General features: G+C 34.6%; 4 protein-coding genes across 7 annotated transcripts; 2 read left to right on the forward strand and 2 right to left on the reverse strand.

Annotated features, from left to right (window-relative positions):
* Positions 1-58: 58 nt before the first annotated feature.
* Positions 59-1268, forward strand: LOC126761016 (adenosine 5'-monophosphoramidase HINT3). Of its 4 annotated transcripts, none has more exons than XM_050476881.1 (4): positions 59-164; positions 256-560; positions 752-945; positions 999-1268. In XM_050476881.1, exons 2-4 carry the CDS (start codon positions 269-271, stop codon positions 1035-1037), a joined length of 525 nt encoding a protein of 174 aa, XP_050332838.1. In that variant the 5' UTR covers positions 59-164; positions 256-268; the 3' UTR covers positions 1038-1268. The 4 variants fall into 4 exon arrangements, with proteins under 4 accessions (XP_050332838.1, XP_050332837.1, XP_050332836.1 ...); XM_050476880.1 differs by having other exon boundaries at positions 60-168; XM_050476879.1 differs by having other exon boundaries at positions 61-164; positions 244-560.
* Positions 1269-1328: 60 nt separating this feature from the next.
* Positions 1329-2102, forward strand: LOC126761015 (uncharacterized). The gene is made up of 3 exons (XM_050476876.1): positions 1329-1566; positions 1641-1778; positions 1842-2102. The coding sequence occupies exons 1-3, from the start codon at positions 1333-1335 to the stop codon at positions 2022-2024; spliced, it is 555 nt and encodes a 184-aa protein (XP_050332833.1). The 5' UTR covers positions 1329-1332; the 3' UTR covers positions 2025-2102.
* Positions 2103-4207: 2105 nt separating this feature from the next.
* LOC126761891 (arrestin domain-containing protein 17) lies at positions 4208-14560 on the reverse strand. Its single transcript, XM_050478326.1, has 4 exons — positions 14288-14560; positions 6314-6880; positions 6068-6250; positions 4208-6003 (listed from the first exon to the last, which is right to left on the reverse strand). Exons 2-4 carry the CDS (start codon positions 6767-6769, stop codon positions 5620-5622), a joined length of 1023 nt encoding a protein of 340 aa, XP_050334283.1. The 5' UTR covers positions 6770-6880; positions 14288-14560; the 3' UTR covers positions 4208-5619.
* A 1170-nt stretch (positions 14561-15730) lies between these two features.
* LOC126761695 (succinate--CoA ligase [ADP/GDP-forming] subunit alpha, mitochondrial) lies at positions 15731-18631 on the reverse strand. Its single transcript, XM_050478056.1, has 5 exons — positions 18459-18631; positions 17785-18002; positions 17490-17720; positions 16799-17083; positions 15731-16740 (listed from the first exon to the last, which is right to left on the reverse strand). Exons 1-5 carry the CDS (start codon positions 18493-18495, stop codon positions 16525-16527), a joined length of 987 nt encoding a protein of 328 aa, XP_050334013.1. The 5' UTR covers positions 18496-18631; the 3' UTR covers positions 15731-16524.
* Positions 18632-18920: the final 289 nt, after the last annotated feature.

The following is an 18920-nucleotide window of genomic DNA, read 5'->3' on the forward strand; positions in this document are numbered from 1 at the left end:
GCCACTTACCAACAAATAGCAATCATGTATACGTTTGCAATTTGGTTGAAGCTATTTGTTTAATGTATTCATTATTTTGCATAATTAATTTTTCTAGTGTGAGCAACATTACTTTAAATTGTTAAAAATTGACACTTTCTTACAGAAAAGATTTCAAGCAGTTGGTAGGTAGGCAAGATCTTCGTAGTTAAATTTATCGTCCTGCGCACTGCGTGTAAATTTTATCATTTGTTATCATTTTAGAAATTTTTTTAGACATATTCCACAGATGTTGCCTCAAAAACAACTGAATGCCAAAAAATACATCATTTTGCTGGGTCTCTGTGTGCTGGCATTTCTACCATTTCTACGATTTATCATAACTGGTTCGTCGAATATGGGGCACTGTATATTTTGTGAGATTTCTGCGGGAAAACAACCAAATACTGTGATTGATTTTGAAAATGAGGACTTTGTTATATTCAAAGACATAAAGCCGTCATCAACTTATCATTACTTGGCTGTTCCAAAGCGGCACGTAGAGAGTTTGAAGTCACTGACAAAGAATGATATAGGATTAGGTAAGAGGAAATTTCCAGTACTTACGGTCAAATTTGGTTCATCCTCGAAAAATGTAAACATTTTGCATGTATTTCCGGATTTTCCATAATATTGGAAAGCCACAAGGAGACTATATTATTGATATGAATTTATTGAACAGTGCATTGTAGTCAAATATAATTGGACACAAACTTTTTGCGTTCAATTTTAGTGAACAGCATGGAACAAGGTCTAATGTCGTTTTTTGAAAAGAATAATATCACCACAACAGATGCTTTATTTGGTTTTCACCTACCGCCTTTCATTACCGTAAAACACTTGCATATGCATGGAATAGCTCCGCGATCCACGATGTCCTTTGTACATAGGATGATGTTCAAAACTGGATCCGCGTGGTTCAAAACGGTAAAATTTACACATTTGCACAATAGTTTAATAAATAAATTGCTTTTTTTTAGGTTGAAGAGGCGCGACAATATTTGCAAGAAAAAGCATAGATGCTGCGTGTATATATAAAATAAACAATATGTATTATAAAATTCAATACATATATATTTTTGAGAAACCGATGAGAGTTTAAAAATCAAAAAATACTTCAAGTATCAAGGAAGAATTTATTTGAGTCTAAAGGACTAGGTTTAGGGTGTAATTGTAGGGTTATTGCCAGTGATATATTATTTGAATAATTATTATACATAATTATAAATAAAAATTAATTTTTAAAGCTATGACACCAATTTTTTTAAGATTTGTGTATATGAAGTTCTTGAAAGGTTATTCAACCCTTATTAAATGACAGGCGCCGAATATTTACAAGTTTATTTGTATGTGCATATTTTTATATGCACAGTAAACGAATATACAATGGAGTTGACACGGATATTGGTTAATTTGATAATAACTGTAGTGAATTTTGGTGTTTCTACATCGAGTCTCTACGAAGAAAAAGGTGCTGCTGGTCAAACATTGCCAAAGGCAGCAACATTTCACTTTCCTGAGTATGCCTACAAGGAGACTAGCAAAAATGTGTGATTATTGATTTTACTAAGTTCACTTCTTGTGTAAATTATCAAATTGGTTTAAATATATAACATGTATAGGAAATTCTATATCACGAATTCGAGACAGCATGTGAACGGAACACCCTATGTGAAAATTTGGAAGCTGTCATGAAGAAATCATGTGTGCGGCGTTGTATTTCGTATACCTGCTACCAGGATATTTACGGATTCGATGAGGTACACATATAATTATTGAAACTGTTACCAAATATTTTTATACTTCTAAATCATATTTTTCAGCTTGAAGAGGGCGAGATTGACGTTCGTCTGAATTCTTTTAAAGGATGTGTAATTCAGCGCACTGGAAAAAACCATCGCCGTTATCCGAGCACACAGGGATTATTATTTAACCGCTTCGATTTAGGAGAGTTTTTCTTCAATGTGCAGTGGAAATTAACCAATTTTCTCAAAAATATGCTTTAGCAAATTTTTATATTATATCTGGTGTTTTTTTTTATCAAAGAATAAAGGAATAACTTATCAATTCTCATGAAAGATAAACATTGAAATCTTCATTTATCGTCTGGTCTCGATTAATTGTGAACACTGCTGTTGTTGTTGTTTTAGCGGCAGAATTCTGCCAAGTTGACAGGCCTTGACCGGTTAAAAAATCCGGGTCCGTTCTGGTTACGTAGACTCGACTATCATGGGAACGGAATTTTGAACACTCATAGCTGCTGTTTTAAATCAGAATCAGCTATATGAGAGAGAAATACTGGACCACTTCAGCTGCCGAAAGCTCTCGGTACTGTTAAGCACGTAATTTAAAAACCTAAAACGATCATCCTTTAGATGAGAGTTACCAATGCGAATCACGTATTATCCTAACGATAAGCAATTTCGCTTCGTTCGGTCGTTTATATTTTCAGATTATTATGCGGTTTAATATGATTTGATAAATTTTATTTACTTTTTTTAACTTTCTTACTTAACTAGTGTATGACCGCACGATAATGATGTGGGAAAATGGAAACCATAATATATTTTTGGTAGTATATGACTCTCTTTTCGATCTTGCTCTCTTTTTCACAGTAACTAACCCAAGCCTTTTATATTTTCCCTTAAAATATACAAGGATTCACTTTAACAACTGGACGATGGGGTAACAACTCGAACTAAATATTGAGATTGAAAACATGTAATGGTCTAGTCCCTCTTTTATACCCTGATCACTGTACTATATTATGTTTGCCATGAAGTTTGTAACACTACGAAGCAAACGTGTGGATTATACATATCTTATAGTTGCCCTTATGACGGATTCCCACAAATCATCAGTACAACATCAAAAAGCGTCTATTTATCATATTTCATTCGGATATCTCAAAAACTGACTAAGAACTTTTTAATAACCCCTAAAGCTAATCCTCGTCATAAAAATCGCTGGATCGTAATCAATTTTCGACCCGTATTTTCTTAAGCAAAGTTGTTTAGAATGATCCGTAGAAGATTTCCTCAAACTGAACCAACTGACCAGATTTCGCAAAGCGCACAGTACTTAGCTTCATAAACGTCCATATAGCTCGTGGCCTTAACCAGAAACCGCCCTATGAGAGGGCTGTACTCGTAGCGTTGGAGTTGTCATAAGCTTTTAATGTAGTTAATCATACATGTAATCTTATGCTTGACAGTGTCGCCTTCTAAGAATATACCTTAATACGTCAACGAACTGGAACAATATACTGATCAAACTTCGGACACGACGAATTTCTGACAGGCACTGAACGCTATTCACAGTAGAGCTATTAGTACCTTCATTGACCCCCTGCCAGTGAATGGCGTACTTGGAGTCAAAACTCCGCCATTTGCATAACAAGAGCACGACTTGCCGCCTGAAACAAGAGCGCAACTTGTATGAAAAACTGGGTCTGGGTATCAGATTAAACTTCTGCTTATTCAGAATAGAACCTGACATACAATATCTATGTCTTGCATACAGTTAGTCCACGCATGACACTAATAATCTCTTTGCCTGTCCTATGAAATCAACTTCACTCTACCTATGATCCGAATCCGTCGAAACAGCTCGATTCTTGATTCTTGTATGTAAAACTTTTTTATTTGACATGATACCTTCTCAAAATTTTGCATGGATTATTGTTTAAGGCAACACCACTACAATCTCCGAACAACTTATTTAGATAGGACTACTATAGCATAAAGCTTCCATTCAATCTGGTCGATCAAAATTAAAATAAAGGTTTTTATACCCTAAACAGGGTATATTCACTTTGTCACGATGTTTGTAACACCCAGAAGGAAATATCGGAGACCCAATAAATTGTATAACTAAATGATCGTTTTCACGAGCTGAGTCGATTGAGTCATGTCCTAAAGTCATTAAGTTTTTAAGATATTGATCTGAAATCTTGCACATGTCCTTCTCTCCGCAAGAAGCTGCCCATTTTTCGGAATCGCTGATATCGGACCACTATAGCATATAGCTGCCAAACAAACTGAACGATCCGAATCCAGTGCTTGTAGGGCATTTTTTTGTATCTGTGTAGGCTGTGACTTCGGTTCAACTGAAGTTAATGTTTTTTTTAATTTTTATCGGCAAACAGTGTTCAAAGAAATAAACACAGTAAGTGCGAAAAACCAAAAAGTCAGTTATATGTGATAATTTATTGCTTCGTCTTAAATTAGTTAAATTTACATAAAAATATATTTTTGACTTACTTTATAGTTACTATGTTAAATACGATACAAATAAGTAAAATTAATATGTTTACTCACTAATGTGTAGTAGCTAAATTATTATGGCTGTCAGCGAAATCTTCGAGACTCATATCCAAAATAAACAAATTTAAAGGATAAAGACGATTTAGGCAAATAAACAAATCTCACTGGGTGTATTTTCAAATACAGTATTATTTTATTAAAATTTTGATGCCCAAAGTGAAATTCAGAATTAAAATAACATATGTATGTAGTTAGGAAAGCTAGGCTTTGAAGTACATTCGAAAGTATCGAATAAAAAATCAAATTAAAAGTTATTAAATTTTTCAAATTATAGGTTAAAATTTTTAAATTTATATACATTTGTGTGCGAAAATAATATAATAATTTTATTTAGGCACATAACAAGTTGGGGTAAGTATTAAAAAACTTATTGCTTTTGCAAGAAAGTAATGAACAAATAGTGTGTAAATACATTAGGGTATCCGATATTTCCTGAGCTGATTTTTTTTGCAGATGCGACCTGAAGTTTCAGATTTTTCCCATAGAAAGGGATCCAACGTAAACAAGCTCTTTATTTTCGATTTAAGCCGTGCCTAAACATTTTATTTGTCCTATATATTTTTGGGATTTTTTGATCTTTGCAATTAAACTTTTATCTCCAAATCAAATATACCTAAAAAATTTAAAAAATATTAAATAATATAATATAAATATATATAACATTAACACGTTTTTCTTCTTTACAAAAAAAAAACATACATTAAAAGTTATTTACACGCAGTTTAAGTTATGCATCAAATCATATGTCAGTCTTATGAATTCTGTGTTGCTCATACGACATGGTGTACTTTGGGATATGAATGCTCAGTTACCGAATTACTGAGACTCATTATACTTGATGTATAACCTATAACATTTAAAAGAGTGGTTTTATGATAAAATAATTCAGAACTTTTTTTAAGATCACAAAATTTTTTATTAGAATATCACTTTTTCAAATTCGTAAATTTACTTTAATTTAATTTAATGCAAAATTTCAAAAAAAACTTTTTTAAATATATTCATGGGAATATATGTATATTCATTGGATAAGTTTTTTAAAAAATAAAACTGAAATTTTAGGCGGCGTTTGCAAAAAAAATCTATTTGGAAGCAACAGATACCCTAAAATATACATAAAATAAACGAATTTTACTTCGCGAATTCTTTATAAGATTTTCTTTTAACGTAATCACTGCTCGCTGGTTTCTTAAGAATATATGTCTGTATGTATGTATGTATATCCTTCCTCCGACTATCTTACATACATGCGTAGTGTGAATTCATTTCCTTATGCTCAATTGGGTTCGGGCTTCTCATGCAACCACGGACGAAAGATAGGCAACGTTGACGGGTAATGTGTGTCCGGTTTTAACACTGAATCTGGCCAAGTATTCGAAACATCATTGCCGTTATTGCGAAATGGATATGTAGCTAAAACTATGGGCAGCTGCAATTTGATTTCTTTCTCCAAAGATTTCGGCTCGATTACGAAAAACACATCGTAGGAGATTTTTATCAAATGGCAGCCATGCAGATTTGTCGGCGGCAACGGTGGTACATACAAACTATCGTTTTGCCACTCATCCTTACCGCCTGGACGAATTTTGCCACGCGCCAAAGTGGCCAATGCGCGTTTCTCCGTTTGCACCACTTTCCCACGTGCCAAGTATTCAATGGTCTGTGTGAAATAAATTAAAATATTTTATATACAATTTCTTTATAACAACTATATTCAATCGCACCTCGGTTAGTGAGGCCTTTGTCCGTTTAATCGTCACATTACTGTGATTCGAAATGTATGCGGTAATCAATATGCTCTCCCCCGGCACGTAGCCGCCACGATCGAGTGCCACTCGCGCAACAACTTTGCCGCCGCCCACACAGGCCACGCCAAGTTTGTGCTCGATCTCACACGTAAATGGTTGCTGAAATGAAAATATATAATACTTGTGTATTTAAATAATAAATTATGCAATTGCATGACATACCGACAGAATCGGACGCTCCAAATTTAGATCGATCGGATTCATCACTATGAATACTTGATGATTTTTGTGTATCAGTCCGTTCGGTTCACGCAAGGCCGCCTTGCAATAGTACTGTATCCAACCATAACGTCCTAAAAACGTGGATGGCAAACCCACGGGCAGACCCAATTTAAATGGAAAACTGTGTATGCCAGGCGAGAGCACTGAGGGTCCTTGATCCACATCGCCCAATAGTCGCATACGGAAATCAATATAATTCTCTTTGTCATAAGTACGCTCCTGCCGTGCGGTACCTGCGCGTACTACACCTTCGCCGACAACGTGAAAGTGCAGACCCAGCGCGGGTGTGTCATCTTGTAGTTCGATAAGTACGCGACCGGATAGAAATTGGCCAGGGAAATACAAGAGTGATGTATTATCGAAGATTATGAGGAATTTCAAGAGTTTTCGTGGCATTTTTTGTAAATTACTGCTGCATTACTTTCTATTTCGAAAGCTGTTATGGTGATTGGTAACCAATTCGGTAGTGTTATGAGTATTTATGTAAATAGTGTACTATATTATAGTCTGAAAAGAAAATATACAAAGCGTAAATTATAATGATGATATATATACACGCTTCTCAATTAATTAGGTTAGGTAATGGCGTTGATCGTCGCACCAAAGATCACGAAGGATCCTACTTGAACAGCTGTGCACTCTGTTTCTTCAAGATTTTTATCAATTTCTAGATATAAATCAAAGAACCCTAATAAATCGAAGTACTTTGAGGCTATCAGAAAATTTCTTATTTAGTTACAAAATATCGCTTCCAACCAATTTACAAAGTTCACCGAAGTTTTGTCTACCGAAATGTTTTAACCTAGGTCTAGCGAAAGCTGACGTAAAGGAGAAATGCATATTTCTAAAGGGAGCATCCCCTTTCACCGACAAGATTTTTACCCTCGCCACATCTATGCTGTGAAATAAGCTAAAAGCAAGTAGTTTAGACAAAGATCTATTCTATCTGATCAAACTTGATCCGCCTGGCCATTTTTACGATGAAAAAAATGCAAAACGAGCTAACTTGCTTGTTTCCAATGGAATCACGGCAACAATATCGTTGTAGAAATCTTTTTGAAAGTCTTTATTAGTCATAAAGACACACACAACTATTTGAGCGGCCCAAAAAAAATAATGGGTTGTCAAAAAAGTCTTGCGGTATTTTTATTGAATTTTTTTTTATTGAAATTAAAATGAATTTTTGATGACTCATGCCCAGCTCTTGACCGATGCTACGGCTGCTACTATGCCGGTCTCTTTCGACCAATTCAGCGATTTTTTCGCAATTTTCGACGACAGGCCTTCCGGAGCGTGGCGCATCTTCGACCACCTCTACACCAGAACGAAAACGTTGAAACCATCGTTGTGCGGTGGAAATGGAAACTGTATCGGATCCATAAACTGCACAAATTTTATTGGCGGCTTGAGATGCATTTTTGCCTTTATCGTAGTAGTACTGTAAAATATGCCGTGTTTTCTCTTTATTTTGCTCCATCTTTGCGACGCTATAACTCACGAACGACTTAAAAGAAACGACAATCAATCAAATACTTGTTAGCGCGTAAAATGAGCTTTCCAAAATGGTATAGCATGACCCGTTGCGACGAATAAAACTAGAACTACGCGCTTTCAGCTCCAATTAGAGAAAATACCGCAAGACTTTTTTGGCAACCTATTAGTAAAGGTCATGAAGTCATTCAAAACTCAGTTCATGCGAGTCCACCTCTGTTAATAACGATGACATTGAAAAAATTAATGAAGCAGTGCGACAAAATCATCGTGTAGACTTCAGAGAGATAGCAGATGATCTCGACAACTCTAATGGATCCACTTGGATACGAAGCGTGTCAATGCTAGACTCTTAACTAAAGACCTGAAGAACGACTTGATCCTGCTTTCATGAAACGCATCATCACCGGTAAAACCAAAATTCGCTGAAGGCACTAAAGGTTATCCTAACCCAGACATATAACAAGTATATGGAAAATTGAATTAAACGTTGGCATGCTTGTATTAGCTCAGGTATTTTGAAGACGATATATAGTTTTGGTCAGTCCTGACCATTTATATCACAGTTACTGCTTTCTGCAAAAAGCATATATTGTGACAAAAAAGCACCCGGAAATTGTAATAAAATTCCCCGGGAAAATGAAATTTCAAAAGAATGTAGTTTCCTAAGTTGGTGGGACTGTTCTTAATTACAATGCCAAATATCATCTGTTAACCGGTTTGTTTACAGCAGCCTGTTTATGTCGGTACACCTCAATAGTGCGTTTCGATTTTTACAATGGATAAAAATATAGAACAAAGATTTCATCTCAAATTTTGTATTTCCAAACAAATTCTGTATGCGGAATCGGTGCGAATGTTAGAAAAGGCTTACGGTGATTCAATCGTATCAAAAACAAAAGCTTATGAGTCTTGCAAAGCTTTCAAAAACGGTCGAGGGATCGTGGAAAGCATGCCTCGTTCTGGACGACCTCTTCAACTGATGAAAAAAAGTAAAGGATATGGTGCTTGAAAATCGTCAGGCAAGTGTAAGAGAGATGAGAAGAGAGCTCGACATCTCTAGCGAGTTCCTGCGAATGATTTTGTTGGATGTTTTGGGTACGAAACGAGTTTTTTCTATATAACTGCCGATGAGACATGCAAACAAGTCAACAATCAACACAATGAAACCCGTTTTCAGTCAATAGAAGAGATAAAACAAAATTTTTTGAAGGCCATACCAAAAAATGCTTATGATAAGTATAGGACTGGAAAAATCGTTCTCATTTAGTGGGGATTACTTTGAAGTTGACAAAATAAATATGGATGAATATTTAAATATTGTGTATTTTATTTACAATTCCCGCGTAGTTTTTTGTCACATTTTATAATATCTGCTTATCATTGAGAATCTACTAGTATGCTTAGAGCAATTGAAAGGTCGCTACCTATGTTTTTTGCCCGTGATTCCATAGCACATTTTATATTTGACTTAGTGAATACTTTCGAAACTAATTTTTTCTGAAATAATGAATGAAAAGCAGAAAAATTCACTAATGAGTCCAACAAATAATTGCAATAGTTCCATTTTAAATATACAATATATCTCTACACTTTGCGTGGGCTAACATCAAATATTTACGACAGTAAAAAGAATAAACTATTTCTGTTTCGTTTCCAGCTTCAAACCTTCTTTACATGTATATATGTACATATACAGGTATATTGCAAAGGTATTTATTTGTGCGAAAAGTCAGCTCGTAATTAAATACATCCGCTGATATAATAGTTAGTGTGTCTGTTTACACCTGCGTAACATTGCTGTAGTCTGAGTGTTATGATGCCGTAAAACTTGTTAATTTGCCGTTTTCACTTTTATTTTACAACTATATGCACATAATAACTTTACGCATACATTCTTATGTAAATATGTAGGCATACTCATAGTCAAATGACATCAAATAGTGATGTATACCTTTGCACGCTTAATTACGAGCAATTATATATATTCTTCTAATTAACAAACCAATTTTGTAGATTTCTTATACATATGTATGTACATATATAGGTAGATTTGTACTAATGTAGGTATATTTGTTATACATATATACACCCTAATGTATTGGCGAAAACTAGTTGTTGAATCAATAAAATTAGATTTTCGTTTGGGGTGTTTTAAGGTGGATTGCATTTTTGTTAAAACTGTTATATGTATCATTTCAAATCTGGGTGAACATTGTAAAAATATAATAAATTGGGATATTATTTGAATTTTTTGTTCATAAAAATTAAACTTCGAAAGTGGTTATATTAGTTCTAACGAGTGACCCAAGTAGAGATAATTTTTTCAATAGCCTGTTTTGACAGATCTCAGTCATTCACTTTTGATCAGTATTCATCATGGAAAGACTTACGCCTGAACAACCTTTCTCAATCCCTTAACTTTATTACGAAAATTGACGTTCTGTAAAAAATATGTTTTTCGCGTTTCGCTCAACTTATGGTTAACATAATCGGCCCACATATCGTACTATTCGCAACACCATCACCCATCTTGAAACCCAGCATTCATTATTGGATAATATTCGACCGAATAGACCACGTCCACCACACAGTGAAATAGCAAATATTGCAGCCGTAGTTGAGAGTGTACACAAAGACCGTGGAGAGTCGATTCGATGCCGTTCGCGGCAACACGGACTAACTTAGGGAACGACTTGGCACACTTTACATTGAGATCTTAAATTGAAAGCGTGCAAAATACAGCTTGTGCGAAGAACTGAAGCCGCGGACCTCCTCAAGCGATATCACTCTTGGAAATTTTCAAGAAGATCGGACGTGTTCGAGTTAAATTTTGTTCAACGATGAGGCCCATTTCTGGCTCAATGGGTATATAAACAAGCAAAATTGCCGCATTTGGAGCGACGAACAACCCGAAGAGATTCAAGAGCTGCCATTTCATCCAGAGAAAACAACACAAAGTAGGCAGCCAGCTTCTCTTGAAGTCAGCTTGTGACTTTCAAATCAAATCACATCGTGGCATGAGACTCATCTAAGCTCTGGTCAAACACAGTACCTGCTTTACTTATATAGAGCCACTTCCCATGAAGTAACCCCACTCTTATCAAATCACATTACATCGCGGCTTGAGAGGCATCTTAGCACTGGCCAGGCCCGATAGCTGCTTTACTTATATAGAGCCAGCTTTCCCTCAAGTCACCTTGTTACTTTCAAATCTTATCACAACAGGGCATGAAAGTCACTTTGGCACAGGCAGCCAGCTTCCCTTGAAGTCACTTCATGCCTTTGAAATCACATTATATCGCTGTGTGAGAGTCACCTAAGTACTGGCCAAGCACAGTGCCTGCTTGACTTATATAGAGAAGCACCCAGCTTGACCTGAAGTGATATCATGCTTTTCAAATAACATCACATCGCGATGTGAGAGTCACCAAAGCACTGGCCAGGCTAGATGCTTGGTTCACTTATATAGAGCTAGCTGGCAGGCCTGAAGTCACCTCGTGACTTAGACACAATTATCGGTCCATTTTTCCTCGAAAATGATGCCTGTGAGAACGTAACCGTCAATGGCGCCCGTTATCGCTTCATGATAACCGACAATTTGATGCCTTAAATAGAAATTCCTGATCTCTGCGACATTTGGTCTTAACAATAAGGCGCCATCTCCCACAAATCGCATCAATTAATGGATTTATTGAGAGAACACTTCGGAGATCAAATAATTTCACGTTTTGGGCCGGTCAATTCTCCTCCAAGACCGTGTGATATCATTGATTAGATTTTTTCCTGAGGAGATAAGTAAAGTCTAAAATCTCTGTGGACAAAAACCTCACGCTTGTTATTCGCCAGTTAACAGTCGAAATGCTCAAAAGAGTCATCGAAAAATGGACTCAACGGATGGACCATCTGAGACGAAACGACATTTGAAAGAGATAATCTTCAAAAAATTAATGTCAAAGAAAGTTATTTCGTACGATAATAAACATTCCCCATTAAATTTGAAGTTTCTGTGTTTTTTCTTCAAAAATGTAGGGAATCTCGAAATGGATCACTCTTTAGTAAAAAGAAAAGAAACTGTGCTTAGATGGGAAGTTTTATGCATCTACCTTAGAGTCCGGAGATCGAACCAAGTGATATTCATCTGTTTTGGTCTAGGGCGAATAATTTTGCTGATGAAAAGTTCACTTCAAGAGAATCTTGTGAAAATTAGCATTATGAATTTGCCTTTAAAATTGCAACAGGTTATTGCACTGACGGAAATCGAAAGCAAAATTTAATGCATTGATTTAAGATATAAATATGTAATTTAAGGACAGGTCAGCTACTTACACGTTTCTACTACAATACTAGAACACTGTAAACACCCTCAAATACCGCATTTTCAAATGTGGAGCAGTTAATCACACAGTAGAAGGACTTATGTGGTTTTGCCATCTAGAGTAAATGTGACTTCACTATCTAATAATTATACCCCGCACAGGTAATGATCGAATGACTAGTTCAAATTTTGATTTTTGTCAAGATGGCGGCTTCCAAAAAAAAGATTTTTTATGAAAAAATTTTCACGTCAGAGTGGCTTAAAAATGGTAGTAGGTCAAGAATCTTATACCTGCGATCATTACCTAAAAAATATATCTGGGAAGGTCGTTTGAAAATTTCAAGTCGATCGGTTCAAGCTGGATCAATATTCGTAGAATATTTTCAAATATATATGCAAACGATTCAATACATTGTGTATGCAAAAAAAGATATATTTTTAAATTGACAAGTGGATATATCGCCTTAAGGGGTTACATGGGATTACGGGTTTCAAAAAATAAAATTTTTTATTGTCTTATTAAATTTTACAACACCTCTAGAATATTTTCCTAAATTTTCAAGTAGGAGATACAGCCTTGAAAACTTGTGCGCTCGAGGCTAGCTAGGCTAAGTGCGCCGTCTATAAACCCGTTTTTCTCGAAACTGTGTTTTTGAAGACCGTTAGCAAGATTTCTCGAGAACTACTCAACCAATCTTCATGGAATTTTTCGCAGGTCTTTGAGATAAAATTCTTAAAGACTTGGACGAAGGATTTTTTTCGATTACAATTATTTGAAAAAAGAATGTCGCGAAATTTTCACTGAAAATTTCATTTTTTTTTGTAAAAATTTCTGCTAACAATCCAATTTTCAGTTTTTTTCCATCGTCCAAGTTCTAAGTTAAGGTTTTAATTATGACTCGTATATTTTCCTTTTAGATGTCCCTGAAAGGAGTTATCCTGCCAACGCGGGCGCATCATTTTTCCGAGGGATCATTATTTATTTTTACCCGAGGAAACCCATGTAGCCCCTTAAGTGAGGTTATCACTCATCCAAACATTTGTATGTTTTAAATTCCAAATAGCAATTAAACTACCATATTTTAATATTAAAAGTCCAAAATACATTTTTTTTTATAAAATTTTGGAAAATCATAAATGAAAATCACTTAAAATCTCTCAGTACGAAAAGCCTCATTTTCTGCTTCGTCATGTAAGTACTTACTGTACGCAAATAATTAATTGCTTTTCGTTTAAATAATTAACTAAATGCGAAAACTTGTATGTACTATTTAACGAATTATCATTACGCTGCCAAGCCCATCTCTACTGTCTTTTTACGACCTTACAGCTGTTTCGCTTTTATAATATTACGAGTATTACGGGTACTCATACCAAATAAAAAGAACAATAGTAAATATATTTACGGTATGTACATACATACATACATATGAAAATAGCTGAATACCTATTTTGCACGTCACATACCAAACGCTCACGTAATTTATACGCGAAGATCAAATATGCATACATACATACATACATACAAGCATGCATATACACATACATACATGCCATATGTACGATTTTCCGATCGTGGTCGGCAATAACGATTACTGCTGCGCCGGCGTAGACTTTACTTATATCACTGCTTACAAACACAACTTTTTTGTGATGCATATTCAAACAAATACTCAATTTAAATAAGTAAGAAAGAATAATTTCAATTTTTATACAAAAAGTCTTAATATGTATGTATGCATAAAATATGCCTAATAAGTAAACACATGCATATACTATATATGTATGTATGTATATACAAATATATATATGTATGTACATATTTAAATATGTTGTTTGAGTATCTGCATAAAAGTGCTTTAAAGGCATATTCATATACATATGTACATTTGCATTTTTTAAGAGCTATTTGATACATGAAATAACACCAACACAAGTACTTATTTGGTAGAATTATAAATCTGCTAGTATTTGATTTCTGATGTGGTGGGTGCAATTCACTTAAGCTCACGATCACATCACTTCTGACTACACATATGTACATATTATGTATTTATGTAGATAAGTATTTGTACTCTACGTCACTTTAACAACTTGTCATTTACCTATTTGTCGTGAATAATTCGCGGAGAGTTTAACGCGGCTTCAAATTATATTTATATACTTATATATTCTTTGCATTTTCAACTCTGCTCGATTAATTAGATTTGTTTTTAAAGTATTATATCACAATTGTAACTTTATTCCAATTTTTAATATATTTTTAAATTATATATATATATTGAAAATAAGTCGATCGTGCGTCTTTCCACATCCGTCGGTCATTTCAGAGTATAACAGCGCCCAACGTCGATCGTAACACAACTAACCAAGCACTATTCGGCTAACTTGGCTCAGATGTTGGGCACAGCCGTCGGTATATACTGGTGTATGTGTGTATGTGTACTTGCAATCGTACTCAACTGTGTCTCTTACTTTGGGCCAAGCTCAAAACACGTTTATATCAACTCATTTGGCCTATTGAGCACTGAGAGGCCAACTGATATTCAAATCGAGCATTTTAAAGCATCATACATCACACTTATAACCATCTATGTGTGTGAGTGTATGTGCATAATGTTGATCGAATGTGGCGTACTGTGATTTAATTCAAGCAGAAACGTGATTAGAGCGTTTCTTAAAGCTTTGCTTGGCCTGAGATATACCTTTGTAGATAATGGTGCTGCTAATTAACGAACATCTCTTTTATAAATAAATTGTATGGATAGCTCATTCTTTGTTCCAGGTACAACTATTGATAAAAAAGCTTCAGAAAGTTAAAGCTTAGTTGAAAATAAATTCATAGACACTGCTTAAAGCTTTGAAGCTTATGTAAAGCTAATATTCGCATATACAATTTTCATATGGTGAAAAGGGTATATTAATAAGTGTAACGTCGGAGACCATATAAAGTATAAATATAAATTGTTAGCATGACGAGCCGAGTCGATTTAGCCATGCCCGTCGAGCCCCTCAGTTTCTTGATATCGATCTAAAATTTCGTACACGCCTTTTTCTCTTCAAGAAGCTGCTCAATTGTCAAATTCACCGATATCGGACAATTATACTTTGATAAGATATCTTGATGAAATTTGGCATAGATTATTGTCCAAGGCAATGGTATAATAATCTCCGAACAAATTTCTGTCATATTTTCTGACTGATCAAAATGACGTTCCAGGACAGTCAGGTCTACGTAACTTGAACACACCCGGATTTTTATCCGGCCGCAGACTGTCAACTCCGAAAACATTGTTCAGATCGAACCACTATAACATATAGGGTTTGTAATATGGTTTGTTGCTTAAGTCTTTTGTTTTAACACTTCTAACTATTGGATATAAGAAAGTTATTTCTCCTTGCAATTTTTGCTTACTTACTTCAAGTTTGCTAACTATGTAATTTATAACTCACCCTGTGTGCCGTTTAATGTTACATAATAAAAATATTAAAGAAATAAAAAAAAAGATAATAAAAAATAAAAAAAAGAATATTAAAAAAAAAAACAATTACTTTTTTCGTTTTTCTGATTCTTTATTAAAGTGCATACATACATATGCACATTTATAACATTATTCACTTTAGTTTGTAGATAGTTAAATAGCACACTAATTTTTCTTATTTGCGCTTGTTTCTTCAAATTGCAATTAATTGTATGCAGCTTAATAAAAACTTTGTTTCTTTTTAGCTGACAAATAGGATGCTATGTCTTGTTATTATTATTATATAAAATTTAATTGCATGCAGCTCACGTTTGAAATAAAAGTATTGAACTAGGCAAAAATATTTTGCACGATCGCTTAAGTAATGTAAGTGTAAAGTGCTGTGTATATTCTTAACTCAGTGCATATTTAGTGTATTTACTTGTTCATGCAAGACATTAAGAGAGTGCAGAGAAATAATGCTTACATTTTATATTATAAATATATTGGCCCGAGCCCGAGTATATTATTTTTTGGTGGTAATATTTACTATTTTATGAATTTAGTTTGACTATTTATTATTGTGGCAACTGTGTTTAAGATGTCTTTGTTCATAATTTTCGCATTTTATTCTCGGCAGTTAGGTATGGAAATGTTTCACTGTACGTTTTTGTGTTTTTGTTATTTTTGTTTTATTTGCTTTAGTAATCGTATAATTAATATACTTTCAATCATCTTTTATTTATCACCAAACAAGCTGTCATATTCCACATTTAACTTTTTACTTAGTTGATCGCTTTAATATGTGCCTTCTCCTTAATGTACATTTCGGTTGTTGAACGTTTCACTTATGCTGCTGCTTCCTAGCTTTTCATTAAATTCTAGGCTAACTCCAGACGTTTCATCTCTTTGTACAATTCCTTGCCCATTTGTGCCGGGCTTCTGGTTACAATAACACCAGCTTGTTCGAGAGCTTTAATCTTGTCACCAGCACCTCCTTTACCACCAGAGATTATGGCACCAGCGTGACCCATACGACGACCGGGTGGAGCAGATAGACCGGCAATAAACGATACGACCGGCTTCGCTTTAATGCCCTAGAAAGAAAAATAATTTGTTAGCAAAATTTCGGCGTAAAAAAATATTCAAACTCACCGTGTTATATTGTGTCAGGTATTCGGCAGCCTTTTCCTCAGCTACACCACCGATTTCACCGATTAGAATAATACCTTTAGTGTCTGGATCCTTCAAGAATATTTCCAGACAATCGATGAAGTCGGTACCGTTGAACGGATCACCACCGATACCAACACACAATGTTTGTCCAAGGCCAACTTCAGTAGTTTGATTCACGGCTTCATAAGTGAGTGTACCTGAGCGTGACACAACACCGATTTTACCACGCTTGTGGATGTGACCAGGCATAATGCCAATCTTGCACTATAACAAAATAAAAACATTATAATGGCAATTACAGGCTACATCAGCATCTAACTCAAAATTCGGTTAATTTTTTATTAATAAAAAAAATTGTTAAATAGCTGTATATAGGTTAATTCACGCGCTACTATTGACCTTTTGATTTATTATGGAAGCAACCAATGAAATAGATTTCATTGTAGTAGATGTATACACCTAAAGTTTAATCTGAGCGCACTTTGAACCTTTGCTTTAACGTATATGTATACATACATATGTGTATGACTACTAGCCTTATCAAAGGAACTATTGCAACATTAAGTAATTGCATAATTAATTAAATTATTAGATGTGTGTACATACATACAAATATACATTGTATAGTACAGGACATTTTTCAAAAACCTTAATTACATCGAAGACTTACTCTTTCAGGTGCAATGATACCGGGGCAATTGGGACCAACAAGGCGTGATTTATTTTGCCTCAATAGAGCGTGTTTTACGCGCACCATATCATGCTGAGGTACTCCTTCGGTGATACAAACAATCAATGGAATTTCAGCTTCCAGAGCTTCCAAAATAGCAGCCGCTGCACCAGGTGGTGGCACATAAATAACAGTTGCGTGGGGATCGGTTGCCTTTTTCGCTTCAGCTACCTATAACAAATAAATTTTTAACATTATAGTCATCAGTCATATATAACATAATCCTATTAATTACCGAAGCAAATACTGGCAGACCAAGATGTGTAGAGCCGCCTTTCTTGGGAGAGATTCCACCAACGAGTTTGGTACCATATTCCAAAGCTTGTTGGCTGTGGAAAGTACCTTGTTTACCCGTAAAGCCTTGGCATATAACACGTGAATCAGCGGTTAATTGCAAGTTGCCACGCGTCTTGGCATATTCCGAGCCAAAACGTACACCAACCGAGATACTATCTATTTGAAATTAAAAAATTAAATCAATAATTCTATATTTTGTATATGCACGTATTAACAGGTTATGAAATAAAAAAAAAATATTCAGAGTATGCCAACAGATGTTTTCGCACAAATTTATATACTCATGGGTATTACATGTGTGTGTGTACATATGTATGTATAATTTTAATGCATAGTGCCGAATGATGGAAAAATATACTTTTCCTTTCTGTTATATATGGTCAATGCCACTTCATTGTCACAAGTAAACATATTTTACATTCGTTTAGTAGAAGAACCATATAGCCTACTACGTTTCAGTATTTACTATAATAATTTTATATTTTTTATATAGCGGTGATTTTGATTATTATCAAACCATTTCTGGGTCCAAGTATATGTGGTGCACACAATTTGTTACTAGTTATATAATTTTCACTGTAGCAATACCGATTTTAAAAGTAATTTTCTTACCTCGAAGCTTTAGTAGTGATCTAGCTGTAGCAGCCATTCCTAATTCGAATCTTTTATAAAGATGTTGACCCCTTCAAAACTATAGAAAAGCAAAAATTAATCAGACTGTGCAAATTAATTTTTCTTTCGTTCGTTCGTGTGTGATATCAGTGCCGACTTACAGCAGTAAAGTAAAATGCAGCCAGAGATGTTATTTTTCAGTAATTCCAAAAAGGGAATTTTTATTCCCCTAAATGAAATAAAGTCATGATTTAGCATTAAGTGCGAATTTAAAAAAAATGTAAATTAACATGGGTTCAGAGTAAATTAAATAAATGCAATTTAATTACGTGTATAATTCAAACCAATAAATATCAACTATACTTTTTTTTCAAAGTTTAGTAAAGGTGAAGAGTGATAAGTGTTACATCACTGAAATAAAAGGTGCCATAAGTAAGGAAAACAGAGGGAAATAATCATAAA

The sequence above is a fragment of the Bactrocera neohumeralis genome, chromosome 6, assembly GCF_024586455.1.
Source record: "Bactrocera neohumeralis isolate Rockhampton chromosome 6, APGP_CSIRO_Bneo_wtdbg2-racon-allhic-juicebox.fasta_v2, whole genome shotgun sequence".
In the NCBI taxonomy this organism is placed as follows: Eukaryota; Metazoa; Arthropoda; class Insecta; order Diptera; family Tephritidae; genus Bactrocera; species Bactrocera neohumeralis.